This window comes from Pollachius pollachius, assembly GCF_949987615.1.
Source record: "Pollachius pollachius genome assembly, chromosome: 8".
Lineage (NCBI taxonomy): Eukaryota > Metazoa > Chordata > Actinopteri > Gadiformes > Gadidae > Pollachius > Pollachius pollachius.
The window spans coordinates 2,630,295-2,657,737 of NC_136941.1; the positions used below are offsets into that span (position 1 = coordinate 2,630,295).

The 27,443-nt window shown below is 49.3% G+C and overlaps 3 protein-coding genes across 5 annotated transcripts in view; 1 reads left to right on the forward strand and 2 right to left on the reverse strand.

The window, feature by feature from the left end:
* The window catches only part of LOC307079786 (protein-glutamine gamma-glutamyltransferase 2-like), a 19,073-nt gene extending 17,288 nt beyond the window's left edge, over window positions 1-1,785 (reverse strand). The window contains exon 1 of the mRNA XM_079742292.1: window positions 1,725-1,785. Coding sequence (XP_079598418.1) covers window positions 1,725-1,773 — 49 coding nt within the window. The 5' untranslated portion in view covers window positions 1,774-1,785. The remainder of the gene's footprint in view (window positions 1-1,724) is intronic.
* A 3,955-nt stretch (window positions 1,786-5,740) lies between these two features.
* e2f1 (E2F transcription factor 1) lies at window positions 5,741-12,481 on the reverse strand. 3 transcript variants are annotated; one of them, XM_079741373.1, is made up of 7 exons: window positions 11,156-12,481; window positions 10,521-10,620; window positions 9,876-10,095; window positions 9,314-9,466; window positions 7,439-7,553; window positions 6,646-6,928; window positions 5,741-6,417 (listed from the first exon to the last, which is right to left on the reverse strand). In XM_079741373.1, the coding sequence occupies exons 1-7, from the start codon at window positions 11,405-11,407 to the stop codon at window positions 6,173-6,175; spliced, it is 1,368 nt and encodes a 455-aa protein (XP_079597499.1). In that variant the 5' UTR covers window positions 11,408-12,481; the 3' UTR covers window positions 5,741-6,172. The 3 variants fall into 3 exon arrangements, with proteins under 3 accessions (XP_079597499.1, XP_079597500.1, XP_079597498.1); XM_079741374.1 differs by lacking the exons at window positions 5,741-6,417; window positions 6,646-6,928 and having other exon boundaries at window positions 7,414-9,466; window positions 9,876-10,017; XM_079741372.1 differs by lacking the exons at window positions 5,741-6,417; window positions 6,646-6,928 and having other exon boundaries at window positions 7,414-9,466.
* Window positions 12,482-12,883: 402 nt separating this feature from the next.
* On the forward strand, window positions 12,884-27,133 carry znf341 (zinc finger protein 341). Its single transcript, XM_079742492.1, has 16 exons — window positions 12,884-12,922; window positions 13,255-13,365; window positions 13,979-14,166; window positions 14,833-14,982; window positions 15,264-15,554; window positions 15,922-16,096; window positions 17,285-17,378; window positions 17,715-17,805; window positions 18,186-18,387; window positions 18,536-18,816; window positions 20,322-20,530; window positions 21,617-21,713; window positions 21,808-21,940; window positions 23,350-23,461; window positions 23,573-23,643; window positions 26,212-27,133. Exons 1-16 carry the CDS (start codon window positions 12,892-12,894, stop codon window positions 26,835-26,837), a joined length of 2,862 nt encoding a protein of 953 aa, XP_079598618.1. The 5' UTR covers window positions 12,884-12,891; the 3' UTR covers window positions 26,838-27,133.
* The last annotated feature ends 310 nt before the right edge of the window (window positions 27,134-27,443 follow it).

The window sequence follows — 27,443 nt, forward strand, 5'->3', positions numbered from 1 at the left end:
AAAACACTAGCCTACTTTATAAAAAACACTGCAGTCTTTCATGGTCACTGCTTATATTCAGTTCCACAGAAGGCACGTTTTCACAACCAAAAAATAAAATACTCAATACTGTACATTGCAGTACGTTACTTTACAGTGCAGTAAATTCAGTTTAAGCAAAAATAAAACAAAAATACACAGAAAAACATGGCAATTGTGCGTGGGTTGGCTTATGGATCCTCGCCTTGTGTGCTGAATCCATCCATGGATTGACCTAATCTCAATGTCTCCGCAGGCCTGTTCCATTGCCTGCAGAAGAGGCATTGCGGGCATGTAGGGTTTAGAAATGGTGACTAAGGTGGCAAGTATACAACTTCAAATTGTTTATGGTTTGTGAACCAGTTCCGGACCAAAACAGCCCGATAGAAATTAACATTATCCCAGACAACAACAAACCTGGGCTGCACTTATCTGTCCTGTTCAGCTGCATGTATCCTGTCCTGTTCATGCTGTATTGTAGGGACCTATTTTTGCATGATGGTGCAGTTACCCTTGAAGGCTTATGGAGGCACACATGATCTATTTCCCCCGCGCTCCCCCGGGACGTGCACAATTGCCCTTTGGCTTTTTTGTAGCTGGCTGATTGGTGTTCAGTTTTGTGACGAAGTGTTTTCAGGTGTGTATTTAAGTATTTTCAATTTCCCAATGTGTTTCGTATTTTGAATAGACATGGTTTACCAATGATATTCTGAGATTTCATTTTTGAACTAAGCATCTTATGTATGGAATAGTGTGTAGTGTGCAGGAGCAAGTGTGTTGCAGAAAGGAGCAAGTGTGTTGCACAATTGCAACTAAAGTGCAAAGCATCACTTTTGTTTAAGCTATGGTTGCATGTGTTTAAGGTATAGACACAAAAAGTTGTGTTACTTTGATCTAAGCCTGTGTCTTTAGTGTTCAAGCAATTGAAAAAAACTGTAAATACTTTCAATGTTCTTTGAAGTTTGCTCAAACCTCAAACCCAAAAAAGTTGACTGAATATTATGAACCATACATTATGTGGTTCGGTACATCAGTGGTTCCCAACCTCTTTGCCACCCTGACCTCTTGATGTTTCTGGTGACCACCAGTTTAACCCGATCAACTGCCCCAACCATGTATTTATGAGCCACGAGTCCCCCACAGGATAGGAAACATTGGCTGCACAAAGTGCTCCCCTCGCACCTGCTGAACATTCCTCCCTTTGTGTTAAGATGTCAGCCGGAGACAACATAGTTGTCATGTTTAGAGATCTCCCGTCTCACTGCTACTAGTACTGCTGTAGTTTGGCTCAATGCAGCCCATTCAAGACCAATTAAAAGCATGTTTCATGACAGGGAGGTGATCATAAATCTGCAATACACTCAATACATATTTGTGTGGAGTTGACAGCCAGAGACAACATAGTTGTCATGTTTCGAGATTTCTCGCCTCACTACAAATAGTGAGACTACAGCAGTACAGTATTACTGCTGTAGTTTGGCCCACTGCAGGCCATTAATGACCAATTAAAACCATCTTTCATGACAGGGAGGTGATCAGTACTCTGCAATACACTCGGAACAGGGGAGAGGGCTGGGAGCAGCCGGATGTACAACTGCTGATAAAAGACCCCAAATTATACTAGAGAACATTCTTAACTAGTGTGTGTGTGTGTGTGTGTGTGTGTATGTGTATGTGTATGTGAATGTGTGTGTGTGCGCGCTCACCATCGTAGCTCCGCCATGCATGGGTATGCACATCCCGGTGGCACATCATCCGACGTCTCACTAGTCCCTTATCAGTTTAAGTGACATGCAGACCTACGCCTGTCACTGATATAGTCTCCCTCGCTCTCGATCTCCCTCCCTCATGTCCCTCGCCCCTCCCTCTCTCTCTATTTATCTGTCTGTCATACAAGCTCTAGGATCCATTCGGTTCAGGATAGGATACAAGGATATTAGCTCACTAAACATATACATTAAATCTATTAACAAATAATATTAGTATATGTGTTGATATACCAATATTAAATTAGTAAAAAAGGACAGAAACACAAGACATACATATTTGCATATAAAATAAGTAACTACATCCAGAATTGTAACATTGTTATGAAACTCTGGATGAAAGCAAGAAAAAAAGACTTGAGTGAGCTTTAACAACGAAGTTTGATTGTTCGCATCACCCATGATATTATTATCACTGATGTCGCCTCCTAGCGGTAGACTTTTGTACTTCTGAAATAACGCACTGAAAAATAAAGAGGTAGGTAATGCATGGCTCAGAAAGAAAATAGTTTTTATTTTAATTGAATGAAAAAGCACACACGCGCACACACACACACACGCGCACAAAACACGCACACACTGACTCACAATCTGCATTTACTTTTCAATTATAAATCATTTGTTAATTCCCAGTAGGCTATATGTCACCAAAATAAGAGAATATAAAATGAAAATCTCTCAACTGTTAGTGATTGTTGGGTAGCTTCAGGCGACCTCTTACGGAAATTAATTAAAGGTAAATTATATTACAAACGGGCACTCAACCCCATGAAACTATAGGTTCAGGGTGGAATTCAATCTCTGCTATCAAGGACAGTGTTGAATTATAAACTCCCACTTTTCCATACAGAAAATAAATTAAAGTTGGGTAGAGTTGCATTCCTCAGACAGGCCTACTACGTTGAAAACTGATCCACTTAAATCAAACTGACAAAGAATCAATTAACCCGAAGACGAACTCAAACAGGTGAATCGTGCAACCCCACAACAACGCACGTTCTCGTGGGAAACGCCTGATTAAACGCAGGAAAATCGGCAACAGAGAAAACTACTGACACTAATTGAACACCTGATTATGTCACCGCCATAAAACCAGCCTGGCGCCGTAATAAAACTCATCTCTATTAAAAGGCACTGGGTTTGCCCTGCAGGTATGACATGAACTCCGATGTGGTGCACCTGCTGTGATACAATGACAAAGAAACTAAATCTAGAAAAGCAACAGAATAATTACATGAGCTGCCATTGAAAATCCCAATAAGCCGTCCAGAAAGACGGCTCCATGTCTGTTAGATGAGGGTTACAGAAGGAGGTGCATGTGAAATACTTAACGACTTAAGTAATATTTGCATTGGGTTTTAAAAGAGGGGTTGTTCCAGATTGCAGAGTATGCATCCATCAAATTACACGTTTAGTGCAAACCCTTTGAACCGACGATGAGACATCCGAAATAGCTGTGCGTTGTGAAATGATGTAAAAATGTCGTCACAAGATTCTGAAGAACACCGATAACCGGTGTGAAATGTTCCCGATGTCATCATTTCAAACGTTAACAGCAGAGTTATAGGCTACAATTCGTTATTGGGCATTACTTTTCCTTTTGGTCAAAGAAAAAAAAAGCTCATTTTAAAAAGAGGTTGCATATGGACAACGGCCTAGGACGAAATATATATTTTAAATAAAGTATAATAAAGAAAATATACAAACATTAAAATGATGTATAAAAGCAAGCTGAGACAAGAGGACAAAGGCTCAACTACAAATCAAATAAACAGGACTTTGTACACCCACGTCTTCATGATCAATATTTGCATATTGCCAGTCTACAACTAGTAGGGTTATTATCTGGTTTAGCTCCTTTTCTGTTTTGTACCTCCGTCAACATTTCAATAAATAAGTCCAGAAATGTGTTCACGCACACAGTAAATACCTCCAACTGGGCCGACCTCACAAACATAAGTTGACACTACGGAGGGAAATCACCATTATCGTAAGCACGTCATTTCAAACCCCTCAACACCACTAAACACACACATTATTACATACATCAACCACACCTTTCTAGGGGTGCAACGGATCACAAAACTCACGGTTCGGATCGTGTCACGGTTTTTGAGTCACGGGTCGGATCATTTTCGGATCAACAACCACAAAAAAGATAAGACAAATGTGACTTTAAATAAAATCTTCATGTGTAAAAACAAAATAAAGCGAAAAATTAGGTAATAATCCTTGCTTCCTTTAAGCATAGTCAATATTTAAAAAAATGCAAATCTGAGGCATTATTCCTTCTTTTTAACACGGATAGTAAATAATCCCTAACCCTGGATTTACAACTTTAAATTCAGGATGTCTGCATTGCTTGGGGAGAGTTTAGAGTCTAAACTCTCCCCAGGCAATGCAGACCTCGTCTTCTTTTTTTTCATTAAGTATGGTAGCGAAATACAGTTTTATTTGGCATTTTGTAAATCCATTGATTTCTGTTGGAAGACTCATTGCTCATTGCAAGGGGGGCTGGTTGTAGTCTTTTTGCTCGGTTCTAGCCCTACTGTTGATACGGAGAACCGAGCAAAAAGACTACAACCAAACATAAACATTTCCGGTTCCAATGTGATTTACGGAACGCCAAATAACGCCTCGTGCCCACTGCATCCGTCCGTTGACTGATCCCCATTGACTTTGAATGGGGACTGACGCGTAATGCATTGTGCATCCGTCCGTTCCGTTGGATCCGTGGGCTCCGTCAAAATGTTGTAAAATGTTCAACTTTTTCGGCAGTGACGGATCCGTCATCCAATCAGATAGCGTACGCAAATTTAAGCACTGTGACACTACTCGGCCACGCCTTCCGACGTCCTTTGACTGACGGTGTAGTGGGCACGAGGCGTAAAACACGCCAGAAACTGTATTTCGCTACGATACTTGATGTTGTAAATACAGGAATACAGGAGGAGGAACATGCGCTGATCATGTGTACGCCCGACTTTTTTTTTATTTTTTAAATCAGCTGATCCGCGGATCACTTGCGTCCCGAACCGTGAGGGTTGATCCGTACGGATCAACCCTCACGGTAACCCGTGAACCGTTGCACCACTATACCTATCCGTTTCATTTATTGCTGATATTTCATTATAATTATTTGTTTCTACAAAATGGACACACACACACACACACACACACACACACACACACACTAAGGAGGCGGTTGGTGAAAAGAGAGACTTAAGGCTTCAACACTGAGCTTCTGATTAGAAGTGCATATATCGAGCAGTGCCTGTGGCAGACCCACTGAGAGGCTATGAACTACATTACCCAGAATCCTCAGGGGCTGAGAACTCTGACACTACAGCCTGCAGGGCTGAACAAGAAGATTTCTTCTTCTCTTCTTCCACCATGGCGCTGATCAGGTCCATCAGGGTTTGAGATATCGTCTCAGCCTGGTAACCAGCAGATACCATCCCTCCAGGCTCCTCCCACATCCTGTACCTGAGACTAGGCCCCGCCCCATTGTCGTTCAGAACATCCTGGTTGAGGATCCAGCACAGTTCACCTCTCGTCTCCAGGCCAACCCTGACCCCCAGCCTCTTCTGAATAGTTCATAGAAGAGGGGTTTCTGTCGGAGTAGAGATTAGGTAGAACTACCGGACCTGGTTGAAGCGCTTGTGTTTTACACCAAGGGAACGCGTGACACCACCCAGCGCAAGAAGGGCTGTCCTGTCCTCTCACGAGGCAACCATGTCCAGGATATCACCTCATCACCACAGCCATGAACCTCACCAACACACACACAGGCACGCACAGACCAACCCGACCACACACACACATCCAACAACAAAGGCTTAACCTCGCTCGGTACAACGCAGTCGGAATTCACTTCGGTAATAAATTAAGTAGCTAAAACTAGCTAAAGATGCTGGAGAAGTGCTAGCACGTTACTGTACTATTTGGACGGTGTGTGTGTGTGTGTGTGTGTGTGTGTGTGTGTGTGTGTGTGTGTGTGTGTGTGTGTGTGTGTGTGTGTGTGTGTGTGTGTGTGTGTGTGTGTGTGTGTATGTGTGTGTGGGGGTACGGAGTTCAGTTTAGGCAGTAGCGTTCTGCTCCGTAACCTCTGAAGACGATGGCTAGTTAAATTCTCAATTCAACGTTACAGTCCAGACCTTTCCACAGGACGCTTCCTGATGGCAAACATTACAAGTCACTTTCCAGTCTTCCCTTTACACTTCCGGGGAATCTTTCACACTTCCAGAGAACCCCAAATCTTCCAGAGAACATGGAATCTTCCAGAGAACACGGAATCTTCCAGAGAACACGGAATCTTCCTGAATACAGGGAATCTTCCAGAGAACACGGAATCTTCCGCTTAAATCTTCGACCTCCCCCTCTCAGTCTCAACTGTCCCCCAGGACCTGCGTGAGGTCCCCAAAGTTGCAGTCGAACAGCTCGCTGATGCCCTCGTGGTCCTCCAATCCGAAGTGGTAGTCGTGACTGTGGGGCGGGGACAGGTTGATGAAGCCGTCCAATGGCAGTGCGAGGTTGTTGTCACCCTCCAGGAAGTGGGGCGACGACAGCGGGGAGAAGTTGAAGTCGGACATGTCGCCCAGGCCGGAGAACGGGTCGCCCGCCAGGAAGGGCTCTGTCAAGAGACAGGAAGTGGCATTGTGAGACTTTGTTATTCATTTCAAAACAATGATTTGTATTCAAGATGTAATTCGAACGTCGGAGCAGAAGTACAGGACAAACATAAACATTTTCAAAATCCTTGCAAATCTCTCCCTCTCCCTCACTCCCTCCCTCAATCTGAAATCTCATCGACGGCCGCTTTAGAATCGCCTTGACGACCGTGCTCAGCAAGCATCTTTACCCGTTCCACCAGGCAACGCGACGGAGGCGGAGTCCTGCTGGGACGCGGCCGTCACGGTGGACGACGTCGAGTCCGGCGACGATGACCTCACTTCCTGGGCGGACGCGAGGCTCCTGTGGGGCGATTGGACGACGGGCAGCATGGGGGGCGGGGCCAGGACGGGGTCCACCTCCGCCTTGATGGGACTACTTCCTTCCACGGGGCTGCAGGTGCCGGAGCTGCTGTCCGGACACAGGAACACGTCGATGGGCCCCAGGGAGCTCTTCAGGGACACCTGGTAACCCTGGGAGACGGAAGTTAGTGCCAGCTCGTCTAAGTGGTTTGGAGGAAAGGATCCCAACATGTTTGCCCGGCTGGCCCCTGACCACGAGGAACTAAATGTCCTAGTCATATCATGTCCTATCATTCACGAGGGATGGTTGAGGCGTTGGAAGAAGAGATCTGATGACAGAGGAGGGGACGGAGGAACTGGTTTGATTCAGTGTTGTTGTATCACCACCCCCACACACACACACACACAAACACACACACAGACACACAACACAAACAACACACACCCCCCTAAAGAATTCCTCCTGTACTGCGATATAATAACAAGGGGATGTAAGCCTCGCGTGATGCCGTGTTTTCCACCACGCATATTGAAACTGTAAATCCTAGCGAGTAAGTCCTGAATCGAAACCCAACTGCAGAATTGGACAAAGCGACGGCCGCCCAGCGTAGGGCTGCGTGCAGTGAACCAGACACAGAGCCAACACGTCCCCCCCTAGCAGGCCCAGGGGCACACCGGTACCTCGCTGGGCTCCGAGACCTGCATCTGGGTCTCCGGCGGGGCCCGGACCACCATGACCAGCTGGTCCGGGCTGTCGAAGGACCTCCGCAGGTCCTGACAGCGGACGTAGCCCAGCGTGAGAGAAACCTCGGATAAGGAGCCTTCTGCTGCACTGGGTTGGCTCTGGAAGAACACTGGAACGGGACTGGTTTATGCAAGACGGCCACAGCGGGGAACGATATCTCTTTTCGTGTGGAGACACAATAACGAGGTGATGAAGGATATCTCTTGTTTAGAGGAGGGAACGTAACGAGGTGATAAAGGACATCTCTTGTTGAGAGGAGAGACCTTGACGAGGTGATAAAGGAGAGACCGTAACAATTTGATAAAGGAGAGACCGTAACGAGGTAATAAAGGATATCACCTGTCAAGGAGAGACCGTAACGAGGTGATAAAGAATATCTCTTCTTAATGAGAGGAGACACCATAACGAGGAGATACAGGACATCTCTTGTTAAGAGGAGACACCGTAACGAGGTGATAAAGGATATCTCGTGTAGAGGAGAGACCATAACGAGGTGCTAAAGGATATCTCTTGAGAGGAGAGACTATAACGAGGTAATAAAGGATATCTCTTGTTGAGGAGAGATCGTAACGAGGGGATAAAGGATCTCTCTTGTTGAGGAGAGACGATAACGAGGTGATAAAGGATATCTCTTGAGACGAGAGACCATTAGAGTTAATAAAGGATCTCTCGAGAGGCGATGGCAACGAAGTGATAGAGGAGAGACGATAACGAGGTGCTAAAGGATATCTCTTGTTAAGAGAAGAGACCGTAACGAGGGGATAAAGGATATCTCTTGTTGAGAGGAGAGACCGTAACGAGTTGATAGAGGAGAGACCATAACGAGGTGATAAAGGATATCTCTTGTTGAGAGGAGAGACCGTAACGAGGTGATAAAGGATATCTCTTGTTAAGAGAAGAGACCGTAACGAGGTGATAAAGGATATCTCTTGTTGAGAGGAGAGACCGTAACGAGGTGATAGAGAGACCGTAACGAGGTGTTAAAGGATATCTCTTGTTGAGGAGAGACCGTAACGAGGTGATAAAGGAGAGACCGTAACGAGGTGATAAAGTTTATCTCTTGTTGAGCAGAGACCGTAACGAGGTGATAAAGAATATCCCTTGTTGAGCGGAGAGACGGTGACGAGGTGATAAAGGGGAGACGTCAACGAGGTGATAAAGGAGAGACCATAACGAGGTGATAAAGATTATCTCTTGTTGAGTGGAGAGACGGTGACGATGTGATAAAGGGGAGACGGTAACGAGGTGATAAAGGGGAGACCGTAACGAGGTGATAAAGGAGAGACCGTAACGAGGTGATAAAGGAGAGACCGTAACGAGGTGATAAAAGATATCTCTTGTTGAGCGGAGAGACCATAACGAGGTGATAAAGGGGAGACCGTAACGAGGTGATAAAGGATATCTCTGGTTGAGCGGAGAGACCATAACGAGGTGATAAAGGGGAGACCGTAACGAGGTGATAAAGGAGAGACCGTAACGAGGTGATAAAGGATATCTCTTGTTGAGCGAAGAGACCATAACGAGGTGATAAAGGATATATCTGTTGTTGAGGAGAGACCGTAACGAGGTGATAAAGGATATCTCTTGTTGAGGAGACCGTAACGAGGTGATAAAGGAGAGACCATAACGAGGTGATAAAGGAGAGACCATAACGAGGTGATAAAGGATATCTCTTGTTGAGGAGAGACCGTAACGAGGTGATAAAGGAGAGACCGTAACGAGGTGATAAAGGAGAGACCGTAACGAGGTGATAAAGGAGAGACCGTAACGAGGTGATAAAGAGGAGACCATAACGAGGTGATAAAGGATATCTCTTGTTGACCGGCTCCTCCGTCAGGAGCTTCAGCTGCAGGTTGCTCCTGGAGAGCAGCTGGTCCAGCTCCTCCTCCGCCTCCACCAGGTGGCGCACCTCCCTCTGGAGCTCCTTCTGACGGGCCACCGACACCCCGTCGATACGGTTACCACTGGGGGGGGGGGGGGGGGGAGTGAGGAGAAGAGAGCAGAGAGGGAGGAGCAGAGGGGGAGGAGAGAGGGAGGGAGTGAGGAGAAGAGAAGGGGAGGGAGCAGAGGGGGAGGAGAAGAGGGAGTTGGTGGAAAGGAGGGGAGCCGGGGGGCCTGCAGCTCAGACCGTTTGATGAGCTAGACCGGCTGTCAATCACCCCCATTCAGCCCACGTTCAGGCTGAACAAAAGAGTTGCACTTCTTTCAATCTTTTACTTTGCGCCAAGACTCTAGACTTACTGTAAATGCAAATGTTTAAGTCGGCGGCGAGGGCACGCTTAAACTCGAGCGTGAAACTAGGAAGGGGTGTTGTCAACGGACGGGTGGGTGGGTGGGGCGAGGCCCGGGGGGGGGGGGGGGGGTCCCACTTACAGCCACTGGATGTTGTTCTTGGACTTCTTGGAGATGAGGTGGATGCCCTCCAGGACGTTGGTGATGTCGTAGATGCGTCTCTTCTGGACGTCCAGGACCTGCGAGGCCCAGTTGAGGTCCACCACACCGTCCTGCGACTGAGCTAGCAGGTCAAGGAAGCGCTTGGTGGTCAGGTTCAGGGACGTGTCGTAGCGCGACTTCTCCACCACCGAGCGAGGGACTGGGGAGGGGGGGGGGGAGTTTAGCACCACCAGGCCAGCACAGGGGCGAGGAGACGCTGCTGTTTTGCGCGGTGTAGGAGGGGTGGGCGTATGAGTGGAGTTTGGTGAGAGGTGTGTGCGTAATGGTTGGAGGCAGGCTACGGTATGCATGTATGCACGCAAGTATGTGTGCATGTGCGTGCGTACGTGCGTGCATGCGTGTGTGTGTCTGTGTATGTGTGCGTGCGTTCCAGAAAGCTTCAAACATTTTCCAAAGATCCTAATAATTGTAACAGTTATAGCACCTTCATACGATACTACTTTATTGGTCAGTAGGGAACTGAAATTTATTGTGCGTCCCTAGGATGCATCCGTGCATGAAGGTGGGTGCGTGGAGGTGTGCGTCGGTGCTGGTTCCTGTGTACGTGTTCCTCTGGGGGCGTACCTCTGGGAGGGGCAGGCGTTGAGGGCGGAGCTTTGCCAAGCGAGGTCCGCGTAGTGCTGACATACTGGTGGTCGCTGTCCAGGTCAAGCTTCCTCTTCACCTGGGAGGGAGAGAGGGAGAGACAGAGAGAGACAGAGAGCGAAGGAAGGAGACAGAAAGACAGGAGAGACTCACAACACGACAGCAGGAACAGGATAGGAGAGAGACAGAATAAAGACAAGAAAGAGGGATGGAAGGAAAACAAAGATTATCTTATGAAACAGCGGACCACTGCAACACGCTATCGTGGGATCCCTGAATGTCCAAGCATCCCTATTGAGCAACATGACCTCCGCAATAACAAAACTAAAACTAAGGAACCAAAGATCACACAGAGTTGAATTCAAAGCAACAGTGATGACCTGCCATGAAAGTGAAAGAAGTTAACCCACAGAAGAACCGTAAGAAAAGAACAGTTCCACAGCAGTTGGTGGGAGTTAAGAGTATGCTAGGGGTACACCTGCATCCTGCCCCTTTGTGTCACTTCCTGTTTAAACAGGAAGTTATACACATTAAGATCCACCATGACATCTCTCACGTAATCTGTCACCCTGCCCCTCTAACCACATTGTATCCAGACAAACCACCCGCATTACCGGAGGTCTTCCGAGCGTCGGCCGTCTCTTGTCCTGCACGCCCACGTCGGCAGGCCCCTGTGGGGTGGCAAACAGCAGAATCTCCCCGGTGCTGGTGGGGGCCACGGAGGGGTGGAGACCCACATTACCGGGGCTGGAGATGATGACTATCTGGTGGTCCCCGTGGAGGTCGATGCTTCCCGAGTTCAGGAGCGTCTCAAAATCGGCCAAAAGATCCTCCGACGTGTGACCCGTGATCAGAGTCTCTGACATCGCAGTGTACCGCAAAGGACCCCTTCTGGGGCCAGATTACGGGGATACGTACGGGGGGTGGTCAGAAGGCAAAGCCGTCGTTAGGTAGGGGATCAACACTTGGTTTAATGTGACGTGTCCATCGGACGTGGGGGTCGACTTGAACACCGCCTTGCAGCGTGGTCGCAGTCCACCACGCGTATGATGCACATTGTCCAAAAAAAGATGTTCTATCTTACAAAACCAGTCTAAAAACGCCACATTCACAAGCTCAGTAAATATCAAGACACAGCACGCTGACACAACTTCCACAAGTGCAGAGCTAAAACCAATCAAATCAACTCACTATGCACAAACGCCACTGGCAATCACCCACATATCACAACACGTTTAGGGCTACAGACCCAGCGCTCAGCCCCGAGCCCCCAGCCCGGGTCACACACACCACTAGCTCACCCCGCGGCTCAGCAGGACGGTAGCATGTTAGCAGGGACGCGAGGCTAACTCATCTCTCACTCTCTGGGTCCCTCCTGAAACGCGGCGAGGCCTGCCCAGCACTCTCCACGCTAGCTCGATAGCTAGGCTAGGCTAACACCACCAAGACCCACCAGGAAGGCAGTGAAGGGTTAGATCACATCGAGGTGCATCCGTCTGATGGGCTCTGCCCCCGGGTGTGACCGAGCTCCACGTCCGTTAAAAGGGATCCCAGTCAAAACTTTCAGAAATACGCCTTACAATATCGCGGTTCCGAACACGACCCGATGTTCTCAGAACTACCCGCCGTGGGGGGAGTCCCTCCGGGGGAGTGAGACAGGGGGACGGGTGCCGCACCACGGCCGGGTTAAACCTTCATTAGACAACGGAGGCCAGGTTAGCATGCTAACTCGGTCCGCGTTCCACCGTCCCCTCCCAGGAAGCCGCGGGACAACTCTCAGATACTCTGCAAAACCCGCACGAATTAAAAAAGTACCGTCCACAATTCGGACCCCGGTGGGTTCGCCCCTCGATCCGGCTGTCACACGTCAAAACACGGCGATAAAACGACCCCGCAGTAGGGTGTTATTGTTGTTGTGGGTCCAGCTGATCTAAACAAGGGCTCGGGAGTTTTCGCGCGAAATCCATTTTGCCGCGAAAGTGTTACGTGTAAACACGCCGGGCTCCCATTGGTCGACAGCGGAGCCCGGCTGGAGGCGGAGCCAGCCGCCTGTCATTGGGCCCGAGAGCTGTCAGTTAAAGGCCAGACTAGTCGAGTCCGATGCGGAGCGGCTGGTTGGAAACGGGTTAACTCGCTTAACGTTGTCCTCGAAATCCCTGGTCTCGATGGACGTTTGTTCATTAACCTATGAACGATACTAAAATGTGTGATTGTTAATATTTCAAGTCTATATTCTGTGGCAGCCACTGGATCGGTATCGATCAGTGTTGGGATTGGACTAGGCCTCGGACATCTCCCCGCCCCCCAGACCTCCGCATCGAGTGCAGAACCCGACCAGAAGATCGGGAAAATGGCGCAAGCAATATTCGAGGTGCTCGAAGGTAGGAATAATTTGCTTGAAATGTCAAATCGCGTCATCATAATTTGTGCAATTTCCGTTATCGTAGTATCAACGTGTGGCGCTGCAGGGGGCGTCAATGTAACGTCAGCACTCAGTGTATAGCTCTTCAATATGGGGTGTTTACCAATGTAAATAGACATGTTGCTCTATGCTTCATGCCACTATTTTTCCACTGTAGGTTCGATCAATATGTTCGCTAAATATTTGATTATAGTTAATAGTAGTTTGCAGCGTGATGGATTGTTGGATAATCAAGTATGGAGAGTGTCCCTTGGATTATACATTCTCCTTGCTCCTCTGTGTCGGTGCCAGGCATGGACAACCAGACGGTGCTGGCTGTCCAGTCTCTCCTGGACGGCCAGGGAGGTGTGTCCGACCCCAACAACCAGAACGTCTCGGGGCCACCCGTCATCCAGTCCATGGGTACGTCCATCCTATAGAGCACGGAGACGTTTGAGCGTTGGAAGTGTCTGAAGGCTCCACACTCTAAACCAAGATCGTTTTTGAGCGTTGACTACAAAATCAAAACAAAACCACTGTAGGTGGGACAGGATTAACCCAGTGCTGCTTCGAGTCTGTAACCGTCATGCACGGTGCAACAACCAAAATTCTTTGAAAAAAAGCGTGGGAATTAAACAGAATTTATTTGACAACTGCTGCAGTCAGGATCTTAAATTCGAAACCCTTAGTTTATTAAGGCTAATGTTTTAATATGGGACCTTTCGTCAGACTGATCGGTCAAGCTGTCCAATCACATTATTTTGTACATGAAGCCCCACCCTCTTTGAGCTGACATCTAATTAAACCCTTCCCTCCTTGTGATGACATCTTATAAACCCATCCCTCTTTGTGATTACATCTTATAAACCCATCCCTCTTTGTGATTACATCTCATTAAACCCTTCCCTCTTTGTGATTACATCTTATTAAACCCCTCCCTCTTTGTGTTGGAATCTCATCAAACCCCGCCTCCTTTCTGGTGACATCTCATTAAACCCCGCCCCCCTGTCCCTTCACGGTCTCCCGGTCACCGCAGACGACGAGGACGTCTTCCTGTGTGGGAAGTGCAAGAAGCAGTTCAACTCGCTGCCCGCCTTCATGACCCACAAGAGGGACCAGTGCCAGGCGGCCGGGCCCTCGCTCTCCACCGTGTCCCTGGCCTCCAACGCCTACCCCCCCGGTCCCCCTGCCAGCAGCGGGCCCCAGCACCCCTCCAACCGACAGGTGAGCCCAGCCCAGGGCGGGGCTACCGGGTTAGGGTTAGGGTTAGGGTTAGGGTCCTCGGTGACGTCGGCCATGGCCTTGGTCTTTACATATCAGCGGTTGGATGAGGGTTTTTTTTTTATGGAGGAGACTCATCCCCTGGGCTCATGGCGGCACAGCGGGTTGACTTGTAACCGGAAGGTTGCCAGCTCGATTCCCGCCTCCTCCCAGCTCGAGTGTCGAGGTGTCCCTGAGCGAGACGCCTCACCCTGACTGCTCCTGGTGAGCTGGCTGTCGCCCTGCGTGGCCGACTCCGCCGTCGGTGTGTGAGTGTGTGTATGAAACGTTGTGCGTCTCTTTTGGATGGAAGCGTCTGCTGAGTGCCCTAAATGTAAATGTCACGCCATTTAACTTGCACAGCTTTCAGAGGGCTCAACCTACCTAAAGTCATGCTAGTGCAGAACGCCCCTAACGCCTCTGTGCTCCTTCTGGTCGGGCTAGAATGACCTAGATTCACTGTGAGTCGCTTTGGATTAAAGTGTCTGAATGACTCATTAGCAGAGAAGCGAAACTTGAATATGATGAGGTTTGCATGACTGCAGACTGATGCTCTGTGTGTCTGCGTGTCTGCGTGTCCGCGTGTCTGCGTGCGTCCGTGTCTCTGTGTGTCTGGCGGCCGCTCCCCAGGTGTCCACCTACATCGCGGTGCCCCCGTCGCCCCTGACCCACACGCTGGTGCAGGGCAACGTGCTGGTCAGTGACGACGTGCTGCTGTCCGCCATCTCGGCCTTCACCTCCATCGAGCAGCCGATGGCCGCCATGCCCGCACCTGTACAGGTGAGGGGGGAGGGGCCGGGGGCCGGAGAACCCTGAGCCACAGTACAGACCCACTCACACCTACAACCCGCTAGTTGCTGGTTCCATCTCGGGCAAAAAGGCACCAGTTGGGCAGTTGCCGTTGAGCAAACGGTAACAGATGGTAATTACACAATAGGGGCTAAGATACAGTCCACAATGAAATGCGAGGGATGGCTTCTTATGGTTGCCAGGACAACAGCGTCCTCATATCTCGCCAGCTTCCACCCAATGTGACCTGTGACCTCTGACCTTCTCCCCAGAGCAACGTGAGCATGCACGCGGCCGGCGTGTCGTACCTCCAGCACCACCACCACCACCACCACCATCACCACGCCAACCACCACCACCTCCCCCACCAGCCCCAGGCGCCGCAGCAGAGCCACGCCCTGCCGCCGAGCCAGCCGTCCCAGCAGGCCCTCTCCCTGCAGGTCCCCGCCTGCCACGCCCACAACGCGGTGCAGGTGCAGGTGTACAGCACGCTGCCCCCGCTGGCCGGCGGTGGCGGTGCGGAGATACACACTCTGGGCCTGCAGCCGTTCCAGTCCGTCCAGGTGGGTGAGGGAGAGAGGCAAAGGAGGGACAGGGAGGAGGGATGCTGCACATCCTGTTACTGGCTGGGTCACATGAGCTTTGGGGGGGGGGGGGGGGGGGGGAGGAAGGAAGGAAGGAGAGGGAGACAGACAGACAGAGACAGGGAGAATGGGTGCTGCTCTCCCTGCTAGACACATGACAGAGAGAGACAGAGAGAGAGAGAGAGGGAGAGAGAGAGAGGGAGAGAGAGAGAGAGAGAGAGGGAGAGAGAGAGAGGGAGAGAGAGAGAGAGAGGGAGAGGTGAGTGACAGGTTTAAAGGTTATTTAGGATCTCTGAGGAAGTTCTCAGGTTGTTCTGACACCTGGCCCCTTGTGTCGCCCCCCCAGGTGCCCAGCCAGTGTGTGGGCAGCCAGTCGTTCCCCGCCGCCGCCCCCGTCTACAGCCCGGGGAAGCAGGGCAGCAAGACGGCCGCCTGCAGCGTGACCTCCAGCCTCACCGAGCTGGACCTGCTGGCCAAGAGGCCCCGCAGCGCCAAGAAGGCCCCCGAGCCAGCGGGCACTGGTGGGCAGGCTCACTCATTCATTCCTTAATTCACTCACTCACTAACTCACTCATTCATACCTTCATTCACCCACTCACTCACTCAAACACATACATTTATTCACTCACTCACACACAGTGGGATTTGAATGAACATCACAAAATGTGCGAGGATGAGTTTGTAGGAGTCACAAAAGTTCTGCATAACAAACACTAAGAAACGACCCTGTGGCTCCCATTCCAACTCGCTTTACAATAACACGCCTGTCTGTTTAAACTAGCTCTATAACACTCCTGTCTGTTTAAACTAGCTCTATAACACTCCTGTCTGTTTAAACTAGCTCTATAACACTCCTGTCTGTTTAAACTAGCTCAATAACACTCCTGTCTGTTTAAACTAGCTACAATAACACTCCTGTCTGTTTAAACTAGCTCTATAACACTCCTGTCTGTTTAAACTAGCTCTATAACACTCCTGTCTGTTTAAACTAGCTCTATAACACTCCTGTCTGTTTAAACTAGCTCTATAACACTCCTGTCTGTTTAAAATTGCTCAATAACACTCCTGTCTGTTTAAACTAGCTCAATAACACTCCTGTCTGTTTAAACTAGCTCTATAACACTCCTGTCTGTTTAAACTAGCTCTATAACACTCCTGTCTGTTTAAACTAGCTCTATAACACTCCTGTCTGTTTAAACTAGCTCTATAACAGTCCTGTCTGTTTAAACTAGCTCTATAACACTCCTGTCTGTTTAAACTAGCTCTATAACACTCCTGTCTGTTTAAACTAGCTCTATAACACTACTGTCTGTTTAAACTAGCTCTATAACACCCCTGTCTGTTTAAACTAGCTCTATAACACCCCTGTCTGTTTAAATTAGCTCAATAACACTCCTGTCTGTTTAAACTTGCTCTATAACACTCCCGTCTGTTTGAAATAGCTCTATAACACTCCTGTCTGTTTGAACTAGCTCTATAACACGCCTGTCTGTTTAAACTAGTTCTATAACACTCCTGTCTGTTTAAACTAGCTCTATAACACGCCTGTCTGTTTAAACTAGTTCTATAACACTCCTGTCTGTTTAAACTAGTTCTATAACACTCCTGTCTGTTTAAACTAGCTCTACAACACTCCTGTCTGTTTAAACTAGCTCTACAACACTCCTGTCTGTTTAAACTAGCTCTATAACACTCCTATTTTCCGCCAGCAGACCAGCTGAAAGGAAAAGGGCACAAACTGAAGTGCAACTTCTGCGACAAAATCTTCGCCAAGAACTTTGACCTCCAGCAACACATCAGAAGGTATTACTTTTACGGTATCAATAACTCAGATCATTGGTGGGGAGCAGCAGAGGGTAGTAGTTAGGGTATTGACTCCCAGCTCAAAGGTTCCGGGTTTGAATCCCCAATGTCTGGCTTGGCGGTCATACATTGAGCTAAATATGCTGATCCCTACCTGCTCCTTAATGACCTGCATCTTCCTGACCTGGAAGGCCAAAGAAACGACAAAATATTAACCTAAAATAATTCACTGCAAGTCATTTATACAGAGGGTAAAAGTGTCTGCTAAACGAAACGGTAAACCATCTTCTCAGTAGTATATCTTCACTAAACCTCGCCTCCAATCCTCGTCCGCAGCCACACCGGAGAGAAGCCCTTCCAGTGCATCGTCTGTGGGCGCGCCTTCGCCCAGAAGTCCAACGTCAAGAAGCACATGCAGACGCACAAGGTACTGACACGCACGCACACAAACACGCACAAACAACTTCTGGGGAAGGAGCACATGCAGCTGCACAAGTGTTGCATATTTAGTTAGCTTTAGTATAGTATGTGTGTGAGCGTGTGGAGAATGTATATTAGTGTACTGTGTATATACTCTGTATGTGCGTGTGCCTGTTACTCTTCTGTAGTCCTTCCCTCTGTATTTGGGAGAGGGACTATTTATTATTACTATATATTTCCTTGCCCTTCCCTTATAATACAGGCTTTAGAAGCTATTTGGGACCAGAACTGGGATCAAGAATTTAGTGAAAGGAACACAACTAAATCCTACCCATTTAAAGGTGCTCTTTACTGGACCACTAATACCATCTGTTTCCATCCTGAAAGGTGTGGCCGCTGGGCATGGACGCCTCGGTGTCTCGGCAGCCAATCACAGTCAAGGTGGTGCCGGTGTCGACCAATGAGGAGGAGGAGGGTGTGGAGAAGCAGCAGCAGCAGCAGCAGCAGGAAGAGGAGCAGTCGGGGCAGCAGAACAGCCAATCACAGATGGAGGAGGAGGAAGAGGAGGAGGAGGAACAGAGCAGAACAGGTGACATCATCTTTACTGACCCAATCAGAGTAATTCAGGTGACAGGAACACCGCTGAACATCCAATCACAGACAGCCCAACCTTCTGACCCTGCGATTTTGTGAGCCTGTATTCCGATCTCTGACCCTCCTCTGCTAAACGTGCACAGAACCTATCGGACAGAGGTCGGAGGTCAACGCGGCGAGCGACCCCGCGGACTCGCGGACGACGGAGACCTCGGCTTGCGGGCGCGGCCCTCCTCCGGTGGCCCCGCCCCCCTCGTCTCTGGCCCCGCCCTCGCCCCCCCAGACCATGCAGCCGGGCAGGGAGCCGGCGGGCCCGCAGCAGGTGGTGGTGATCGACCGCTCCTACCAGTGCCAGTTCTGCAGCAGCACCTTCAACAGCTACTTCCAGCTCAAGTCCCACCGCACCCAGCACAAGGGAGAGCAGGTGAGCTCGACCGGCATTCACCAGGTGTACAGGTGTGTGTTGGGTTAAATATGTGTGTCTATCTCCCACCTATTCTATCTCCCACCAGGTGTACAGGTGTGTGTTGGGTTGAATATGTGTGTCTATCTCCCACCTATTCTATCTCCCACCAGGTGCACAGGTGTGTGTTGGGTTAAATATGTGTGTCTATCTCCCACCTATTCTATCTCCCACCAGGTGTACAGGTGTGTGTTGGGTTAAATATGTGTGTCCTACCAGGTGTACAGTTGTGTGTTATTATGTGTGTCATCCAAGGTGTATGTGTTAGATGTAAATGTGTGTATTATCAGGTGTTCCCAGGTGATTGTTTTAATGTGTGTGTTTTAACAGGTTTACAGGTGTGTGTGTGTGTGTGTTATAAACATGTGTGTTATATGTCCCACCAGGTGTACAGTTGTGAGTGTGTGTGTGTGTGTGTGTGTGTGTGTGTGTGTGTGTTAAAAACAGGTGTGTTGTTTGTCCTACCAGGTGTACAGGCGCGCGCGCGTGTGTGTGTGTGTGTGTGTGTGTGAGGTGTTATAAACAGGGCGTGTCCTATCTACCACCAGGTGTACAGGTGTGTGTGGGCGCGTGTGTGTGTGTGTGTGTGAGAGGTGTTATTAACAGGGCATGTCCTATCTCCCACCAGGTGTACAGGTGTGTGTTGGGTTAAATATGTGTGTCTATCTCCCACCTATTCTATCTCCCACCAGGTGTACAGGTGTGTGTTGGGTTAAATATGTGTGTCTATCTCCCGCCTATTCTATCTTCCACCAGGTGTACAGGTGTGTGTTGGGTTAAATATGTGTGTCTATCTCCCACCTATTCTATCTCCCACCAGGTGTACAGGTGTGTGTTGGGTTGAATATGTGTGTCCTATCAGGTGTACAGTTGTGTGTTATTATGTGTGTCATCCAAGGTGTATGTGTTAGATGTAAATGTGTGTATTATCAGGTGTTCCCAGGTGATTGTTTTAATGTGTGTGTTTTAACAGGTTTACAGGTGTGTGTGTGTGTGTGTGTGTGTGTGTTATAAACATGTGTGTTATATGTCCCACCAGGTGTACAGTTGTGAGTGTGTGTGTGTGTGTGTGTGTGTGTATGTGTGTGTTAAAAACAGGTGTGTTTGTCCTACCAGGTGTACAGGCGCGCGCGCGTGTGTGTGTGTGTGTGAGGTGTTATAAACAGGGCGTGTCCTATCTCCCACCAGGTGTACAGGTGTGTGTGTGTGTGTGTGTGTGTGTGTGTGTGTGAGGTGTTAAACAGGGCGTGTCCTATCTCCCACCAGGTGTACAGGTGTGTGTGTGTGTGTGTGAGGTGTTATAAACAGGGCGTGTCCTATCTCCCACCAGGTGTACAGGTGTGTGTGTGTGTGTGTGAGGTGTTATAAACAGGGCGTGTCCTATCTCCCACCAGGTGTACAGGTGTGTGTGTGCGCGTGTGTGTGTGTGAGGTGTTATAAACAGGGCGTGTCCTATCTCCCACCAGGTGTACAGGTGTGTGCTGAAGACGTGCCTCCAGACCTTCAACCAGCTGGACTCGTACCTGGAGCACATCCGCTCTCACCAGGAGCAGCTCACGTACCGCTGCCACCTGTGCAGCAAGATGTTCCCGTCGCTGTTCGAGCTGGGCGTGCACCAGTACTCCCACTGCTTCTGCCCACAGCAGGGCTCCCGCAAGGAGACGCCCGTCTACAGGTCCGCCCCGCCCACTCTGACCCTAACCCCGCCCACCTGTCCCTAACCCCGCCCACTCTGACCATAACCACGCCCACATGTCCCTAACCCAGCCCACTCTGACCCTAACTACGCCCACCTGTCCCTAATCCAGCCCACTCTGACCCTAACCCCGCCCACCTGTCCCTAACCCCGCCCACTCTGACCCTAACCACGCCCACATGTCCCTAACCACGCCCACCCGACCCTAACCACGCCCACACTGCGTTAGGGCTGCACAATACATCTAATATTAATCAAAATCGCCACATTCGCCTCTGAATTGTACTTGAGGGTTGCAATTCATTTATAGAAAAAACACAACGGTCTCGTGAACGCATCACTCCTGTTCTCTTCACTCTCCACCGGCTCCCCATCAAACAACGTATCAACTTCAAAATCCTCCTCCTGACTTTCAAAGCTCTCCACCACCTGGCCCCTCCCTACCTGACCTCCTCATCCCCCATCGCCCCTCCCGAACCCTCAGATCCTCCTCCACTCTCACTCTGACTGTCCGACCATCCAAACTTAAAACCTTCGGTGACAGAGCCTTCTCAAGCACCCCAACTCTGGAACTCTCTCCCACAACCTGTCCGCAACCCTCCCTCGATTCCCATATTCAATTCTCGTTTAAAAACCAACCTCTTTTCCCAAGCCTATGACCTCCCCTACCCATAACCACCCTTATCCCTATCTACTATCACACTCCACCTTGCTTCTGTTGGAAGCTAAAAAGCGCTATAGAAAATTAATCAATTATTATTATTATAAAAAAATGCAAAATATGATTTTGTACGCACATTGCATTAAAATCCAATTACAAACCGTTACAACTCAATAGTTTTATAATTATGGTTTTGTATTTAATGGTAGGGACCGAAGAAACTCATCTGACAATCTAATTGACATTCTATCCATTGCAATTTCAAAATTCCGCAAGACCACAATATGGGCTGAATGCTGAAAGCATCTGTTTATCTTCATTTGATAAAAAATCGCGTCACAACACAACGTCATCAAATTTGCTGTGATTTATAAGCCTTTGCTTTGTCTCCCCCTTGTGGTCAGATGTATGAAGTGCCAGACCAAGTATTCCACCCAGGCCGGCCTGGAGCAACACCTGATGACGGCCACACACAGCTTCCCCTGCCCCCAGTGCCCCAAGGTGTGTGTGTCTGCGTTCGTGCACGTGCGTGCGTGCGTGCGTGCGTGCGTGCGTGCGTGCGTGTGTTCTAACCCCCTCCCCCCTGGGTCTCCAGGTGTTCCCCAGCGAGCGCTACTTCCGTCGCCACCTGCCCACCCACGGCCTCGGGGGGGCCTTCCGGTGCCCCACCTGCAGGAAGACCTTCAAGACGGAGCACTACCTCAAGCTGCACATCCGCATACACACAGGTCTGCAACACCTCCACCCGTCTGAATCAGACCTACACTCCAGGCATGGCGTTATGGGTGGGCCTAGGACCACCCACTGTTCAACAGGCCCACCCAAAACTTTTCTTGAAAAACAATATATATATCTGAAATGCAGCAATCTTTGTTGGTATTGATGCTTGATCCGACTTGCGTTAAAGGGCTATTATCTTCGTGGATGACCGTGAAATCGCGGTAGGCTATAGTATTAGGCTAGTTATTATCTCGTAGTAGCCTAGGATTGAATGCATCTTCTTTGTATAATAAGCCAAGCTCAGTCTGATGCTAATGATATGAAATATTGTTGAAGACTTAAAAAAATCAAACAGAATTCTGAAATCGTCGGCCTCATGTTATACGAGCATAACTAAACTATGTGGGAAATATTCGATTCCTGACCAGTCTTACAGTCTATAGGCCTTGGATCTATAGAGTGACGCGCTGAAGCACAGATTCCAAAGCCCTCTTCTTTGGTTAGTACCAAGAGACGTCTTTACACTCCCGGACCCTACACACACACAGCGGTTTCTTTTTCATGTAAATGCCATTAGACGCTCTGCGGAACAAGCGGGGGGGGGGGGAAGACAACAGAGACAATAACGCAGCGATATCAACATTAGCAGTTCTAACTGGAGAGACGGTGAAATCCGCGAGCTGCTGACCATCATGGGAGAGAAGGTGTTGCAGTCGCATGTAACAAAGACGTTGAAAGATGGTGCGCTCTACGAGAAAGACGCAGAGGAACGTTCATTCGTGCCAAGCCGCGACCGAACCGGCTTGGCCGTGTAAAAAGGCCTAAGGAGCGATCGCGGATAGGCCCGTCCTATGCAGCGAAACTTTTTTTTTACAATGCAACAAAATATTTAAAGAGCATCAAGCTATTACGCACAGATAATATAACAGTATATTAGTCAGTCATTTGGATTAGGTTAAACAAGGATTTGAACGTTTTTAATTTAAGGACCACCCACAATTGGTCTGGCCCATCCACAACTGGAATCCTGGCGCCGTGCCTGGTACACTCTGAAAGTGGTGTCTGGGACCTGAGTTCACCAGTCTTGAACCCAGATCTCCCCTCAAGTTTTGAACCTTTTTAAAGGGTTTAAAGCTGTCTAAAACAACTGCGAGTACTTTGAGACGGCGAGAAGGCACTTAAAATGTTTTAAGGAGATTTAAAGGAGTTCTTATTGTGCTGAAAGTATGTTTAAGGAGCGTTAAGGCGGTTTAAGGTGCTCCGCGGAGGTTTAAGGAGCTTGAAGGCCGTTTAAAGTGCTCTGAGGAGGTTTAAGGTGCTCTCAGGAGGTTTTAAGGTGCTCATATTGTGCTGTAAGGATGTTTAAGGTGTTTTAAGGTGATCCCAGAGGTGTTAAGGCGCTGGTCTTGTGTTCCAGGGGAGAAGCCCTTCAGCTGCACGCTGTGCCAGGCGTCCTTCAACAGGAAGGACAAGCTGAAGAGACACATGCTGATCCACGAGCCCTTCAAGAAGTACAAGTGTCCCTTCAGGTGCCCCCCCCCCCCCCCCCCCCCCCCCCCCCCCCACTCCCTCTGTGATGTGTCTCGCGTTCCGTCCAACGAGGGATCCCCTGTCGTTACAAACATGCTCTACTGTTTCAGGACGCATGTGGGCTGCACCAAAGAGTTCAACCGACCGGACAAGCTGAAGGCTCACATCCTGTCCCACTCCGGTGAGTGGAGAGCCAGCAGGAGATACAGACTGTACATTTAATGTAAGGCAGAGGTTAGAATGATGCAGATTAGAGCTCACCTGTTAAAGAGCCTGCGCAGCCTAAATGAGACCATAGACTGAAGACAAATGGTCACATACCTTTTAATAATAATGTCAAAAACCTGTCTCAGCCCCGCCTAGTTACTTTGTATAAATATATTGGCTGTCCATTATACATGTATGTGGACACCCCCTCCTCTGTCTTTGAGATGTTGCCAGCGGATGGATTAAGTAATGGCTTAAAATGACACCTTGGTGTAAAATTCGGAGGGTACCATACCCCTACAAGTGTCTGTCCTGCCCTACAAAGGGCTGTTCTGATCCACCGTCTCATTATCTCCCCTGCAGGCATCAAGGCCTACAAGTATCTGTTGTGACTCTGACCCTGTTCCTTTGCAGGCATCAAGGCCTACAAGTATCTGTTGTGACTCTGACCCTGTTCCTTTGCAGGCATCAAGGCCAACACGTGTCTGTTGTGACTCTGACCCTGTTCCTTTGCAGGCATCAAGGCCTACAAGTATCTGTTGTGACTGACTCTGTTCCCCTGCAGGCATCAAGGCCTACAAGTATCTGTTGTGACTCTGACCCTGTTCCTTTGCAGGCATCAAGGCCAACACGTGTCTGTTGTGACTCTGACCCTGTTCCTTTGCAGGCATCAAGGCCTACAAGTATCTGTTGTGACTGACTCTGTTCCCCTGCAGGCATCAAGGCCTACAAGTATCTGTTGTGACTCTGACCCTGTTCCTTTGCAGGCATCAAGGCCTACAAGTATCTGTTGTGACTCTAACCCTGTTCCTTTGCAGGCATCAAGGCCTACAAGTATCTGTTGTTACTGACTCTGTTCCCCTGCAGGCATCAAGGCCTACAAGTATCTGTTGTGACTGACTCTGTTCCCCTGCAGGCATCAAGGCCAACACGTGTCTGTTGTGACTCTGACCCTGTTCCTTTGCAGGCATCAAGGCCTACAAGTATCTGTTGTGACTCTGACCCTGTTCCTTTGCAGGCATCAAGGCCTACAAGTATCTGTTGTGACTCTGACCCTGTTCCTTTGCAGGCATCAAGGCCTACAAGTGTCTGTTGTGACTCTGACCCTGTTCCTTTGCAGGCATCAAGGCCTACAAGTATCTGTTGTGACTCTGACCCTGTTCCCCTGCAGGCATCAAGGCCTACAAGTATCTGTTGTGACTCTGACCCTGTTCCTTTGCAGGCATCAAGGCCTACAAGTATCTGTTGTGACTCTGACCCTGTTCCCCTGCAGGCATCAAGGCCTACAAGTATCTGTTGTGACTCTGACCCTGTTCCTTTGCAGGCATCAAGGCCAACACGTGTCTGTTGTGACTCGGACCCTGTTCCTTTGCAGGCATCAAGGCCTACAAGTATCTGTTGTGACTGACTCTGTTCCCCTGCAGGCATCAAGGCCTACAAGTATCTGTTGTGACTCTGACCCTGTTCCTTTGCAGGCATCAAGGCCTACAAGTATCTGTTGTGACTCTAACCCTGTTCCTTTGCAGGCATCAAGGCCTACAAGTATCTGTTGTGACTGACTCTGTTCCCCTGCAGGCATCAAGGCCTACAAGTATCTGTTGTGACTGACTCTGTTCCCCTGCAGGCATCAAGGCCAACACGTGTCTGTTGTGACTCTGACCCTGTTCCTTTGCAGGCATCAAGGCCTACAAGTATCTGTTGTGACTCTGACCCTGTTCCTTTGCAGGCATCAAGGCCTACAAGTATCTGTTGTGACTCTGACCCTGTTCCTTTGCAGGCATCAAGGCCTACAAGTGTCTGTTGTGACTCTGACCCTGTTCCTTTGCAGGCATCAAGGCCTACAAGTATCTGTTGTGACTCTGACCCTGTTCCTTTGCAGGCATCAAGGCCAACACGTGTCTGTTGTGACTCTGACCCTGTTCCTTTGCAGGCATCAAGGCCAACACGTGTCTGTTGTGACTCTGACCCTGTTCCTTTGCAGGCATCAAGGCCAACACGTGTCTGTTGTGACTCTGACTCTGTTCCCCTGCAGGCATCAAGGCCTACAAGTATCTGTTGTGACTCTGACTCTGTTCCCCTGCAGGCATCAAGGCCTACAAGTGTCTGTTGTGACTCTGACTCTGTTCCTTTGCAGGCATCAAGGCCAACACGTGTCTGTTGTGACTCTGACCCTGTTCCCCTGCAGGCATCAAGGCCTACAAGTATCTGTTGTGACTCTGACCCTGTTCCTTTGCAGGCATCAAGGCCTACAAGTATCTGTTGTGACTCTGACCCTGTTCCTTTGCAGGCATCAAGGCCTACAAGTGTCTGTTGTGACTCTGACCCTGTTCCTTTGCAGGCATCAAGGCCTACAAGTGTCTGTTGTGACTCTGACCCTGTTCCTTTGCAGGCATCAAGGCCTACAAGTATCTGTTGTGACTCTGACCCTGTTCCCCTGCAGGCATCAAGGCCTACAAGTATCTGTTGTGACTCTGACCCTGTTCCTTTGCAGGCATCAAGGCCTACAAGTATCTGTTGTGACTCTGACCCTGTTCCCCTGCAGGCATCAAGGCCTACAAGTGTCTGTTCTGCCAGAAGAAGTTCAGCCGGCGGGCCCACCTGCTGGAGCACCAGCAGTCGCACACCGACAACTACCGCTACCGCTGCCTGACCTGTCGCAAGGGCTTCACCCGCAGCAACTACTACCGCGCCCACGTCTGCCCCTCCTCCGGCCCCCCAGGGCGGGGCCGGAGGAGGGGCAGGAGGGGGGGCGCCGACGCCGACGACGAAGAGGGCGGGAGCGATAAAGACAGCGGCAGTGAGGAGGAGGAGGGCAGCAGTGAGGAGGAAGGCGGCAGCGACGAAGGGGGGCCCGGGGCCGACGGCGAGGAGAAGGGACCCCCGCAGCCGAGTGACGAGGAGGAGAAGGAGGAAGACGAGGAGGAGGAGGAGGAGGAGGGGGGGGTGATGATAGAGAAGGGAGAAAATGAGGAGGATGAGGGTTCGAAGGGTGATGAAGAGTCGGAGATGGAAGGGGGCGGGGAGGAAGAGGAGGAGGAGAACTTAGAGGAAGAAGAAGAGGAGGAGGAGGCGAGAGAAGATGTGCCCCAGCGCGCCATGCAGGCTCGGACAAAGGGAGGGGCGACGCCCGGTGATGATACCGCCAGCTTCCAGCAGCTCTGTATGTGACGCGTGAACTTTGACCCTTTTTTTTTACCAGGATCATCTGCTGAGCAAGATGTCTGAGATATAAGCTGCCTGGCTGAATTTGTTTTAAATTAAAACGCTTTTATTGAAAACTGTCAGTTATTGAATTAATTAAAGTTGAATTACTCTCTTCAATTGACAGTCTTTAACCAGTCCCTCCAGAAAAACGCGATTATGCGATCGCATAATTCAACGCATAATCAGCCAAAATCATATATATTCATGCGGGGGCCGCATTTTTTCAAATATGCCGCACTTTCACCGCATAAATTGCAGATTTCCGCCCAAAATATGCGGGGCTTGCATGATTTCATAATCCCCGCATTTTCGTTGCAAAAAAAAGTCACATATCTTAGCAGAAAGTTGAAAAATGTTGCGTTTACTTCACACAAGAGCAGCCATTTCCCCCTGTTGCCATGGGAACGTTATGAAGTGACGTAACTACGTGATGTGAACGTCATCGAAAAGCTGCATTTTTCGCAAGTTCCCACAATTTCATTGCATAAAATTGTATAAATATGCCGAATATTTCATCGCATTTTTTAAGAAAACATGCCGCATAATCAAGGATTTTTGGCCGCAACAATC

Bases quoted from the DNA above. Each gene is read 5' to 3' on its own strand.
- e2f1 (XM_079741372.1), bottom strand. From the start codon at position 11,407: ATGTCAGAGACTCTGATCACGGGTCACACGTCGGAGGATCTTTTGGCC. The intron at 10,096-10,520 runs GTACGCCCCCAG...CCCCCTCCCCAG, and splicing joins AACGCCTGCCCCTCCCAGAG to TCCCTCGCTCGGTGGTGGAG. The intron at 9,467-9,875 runs GTAAGTGGGACC...CCCCCCCCCCAG, and splicing joins AAGAACAACATCCAGTGGCT to TGGTAACCGTATCGACGGGG.
- znf341 (XM_079742492.1), top strand. From the start codon at position 12,892: ATGGCGCAAGCAATATTCGAGGTGCTCGAAG. The intron at 12,923-13,254 runs GTAGGAATAATT...TGTCGGTGCCAG, and splicing joins AATATTCGAGGTGCTCGAAG to GCATGGACAACCAGACGGTG. The intron at 18,817-20,321 runs GTGAGCTCGACC...ATCTCCCACCAG, and splicing joins CCCAGCACAAGGGAGAGCAG to GTGTACAGGTGTGTGCTGAA.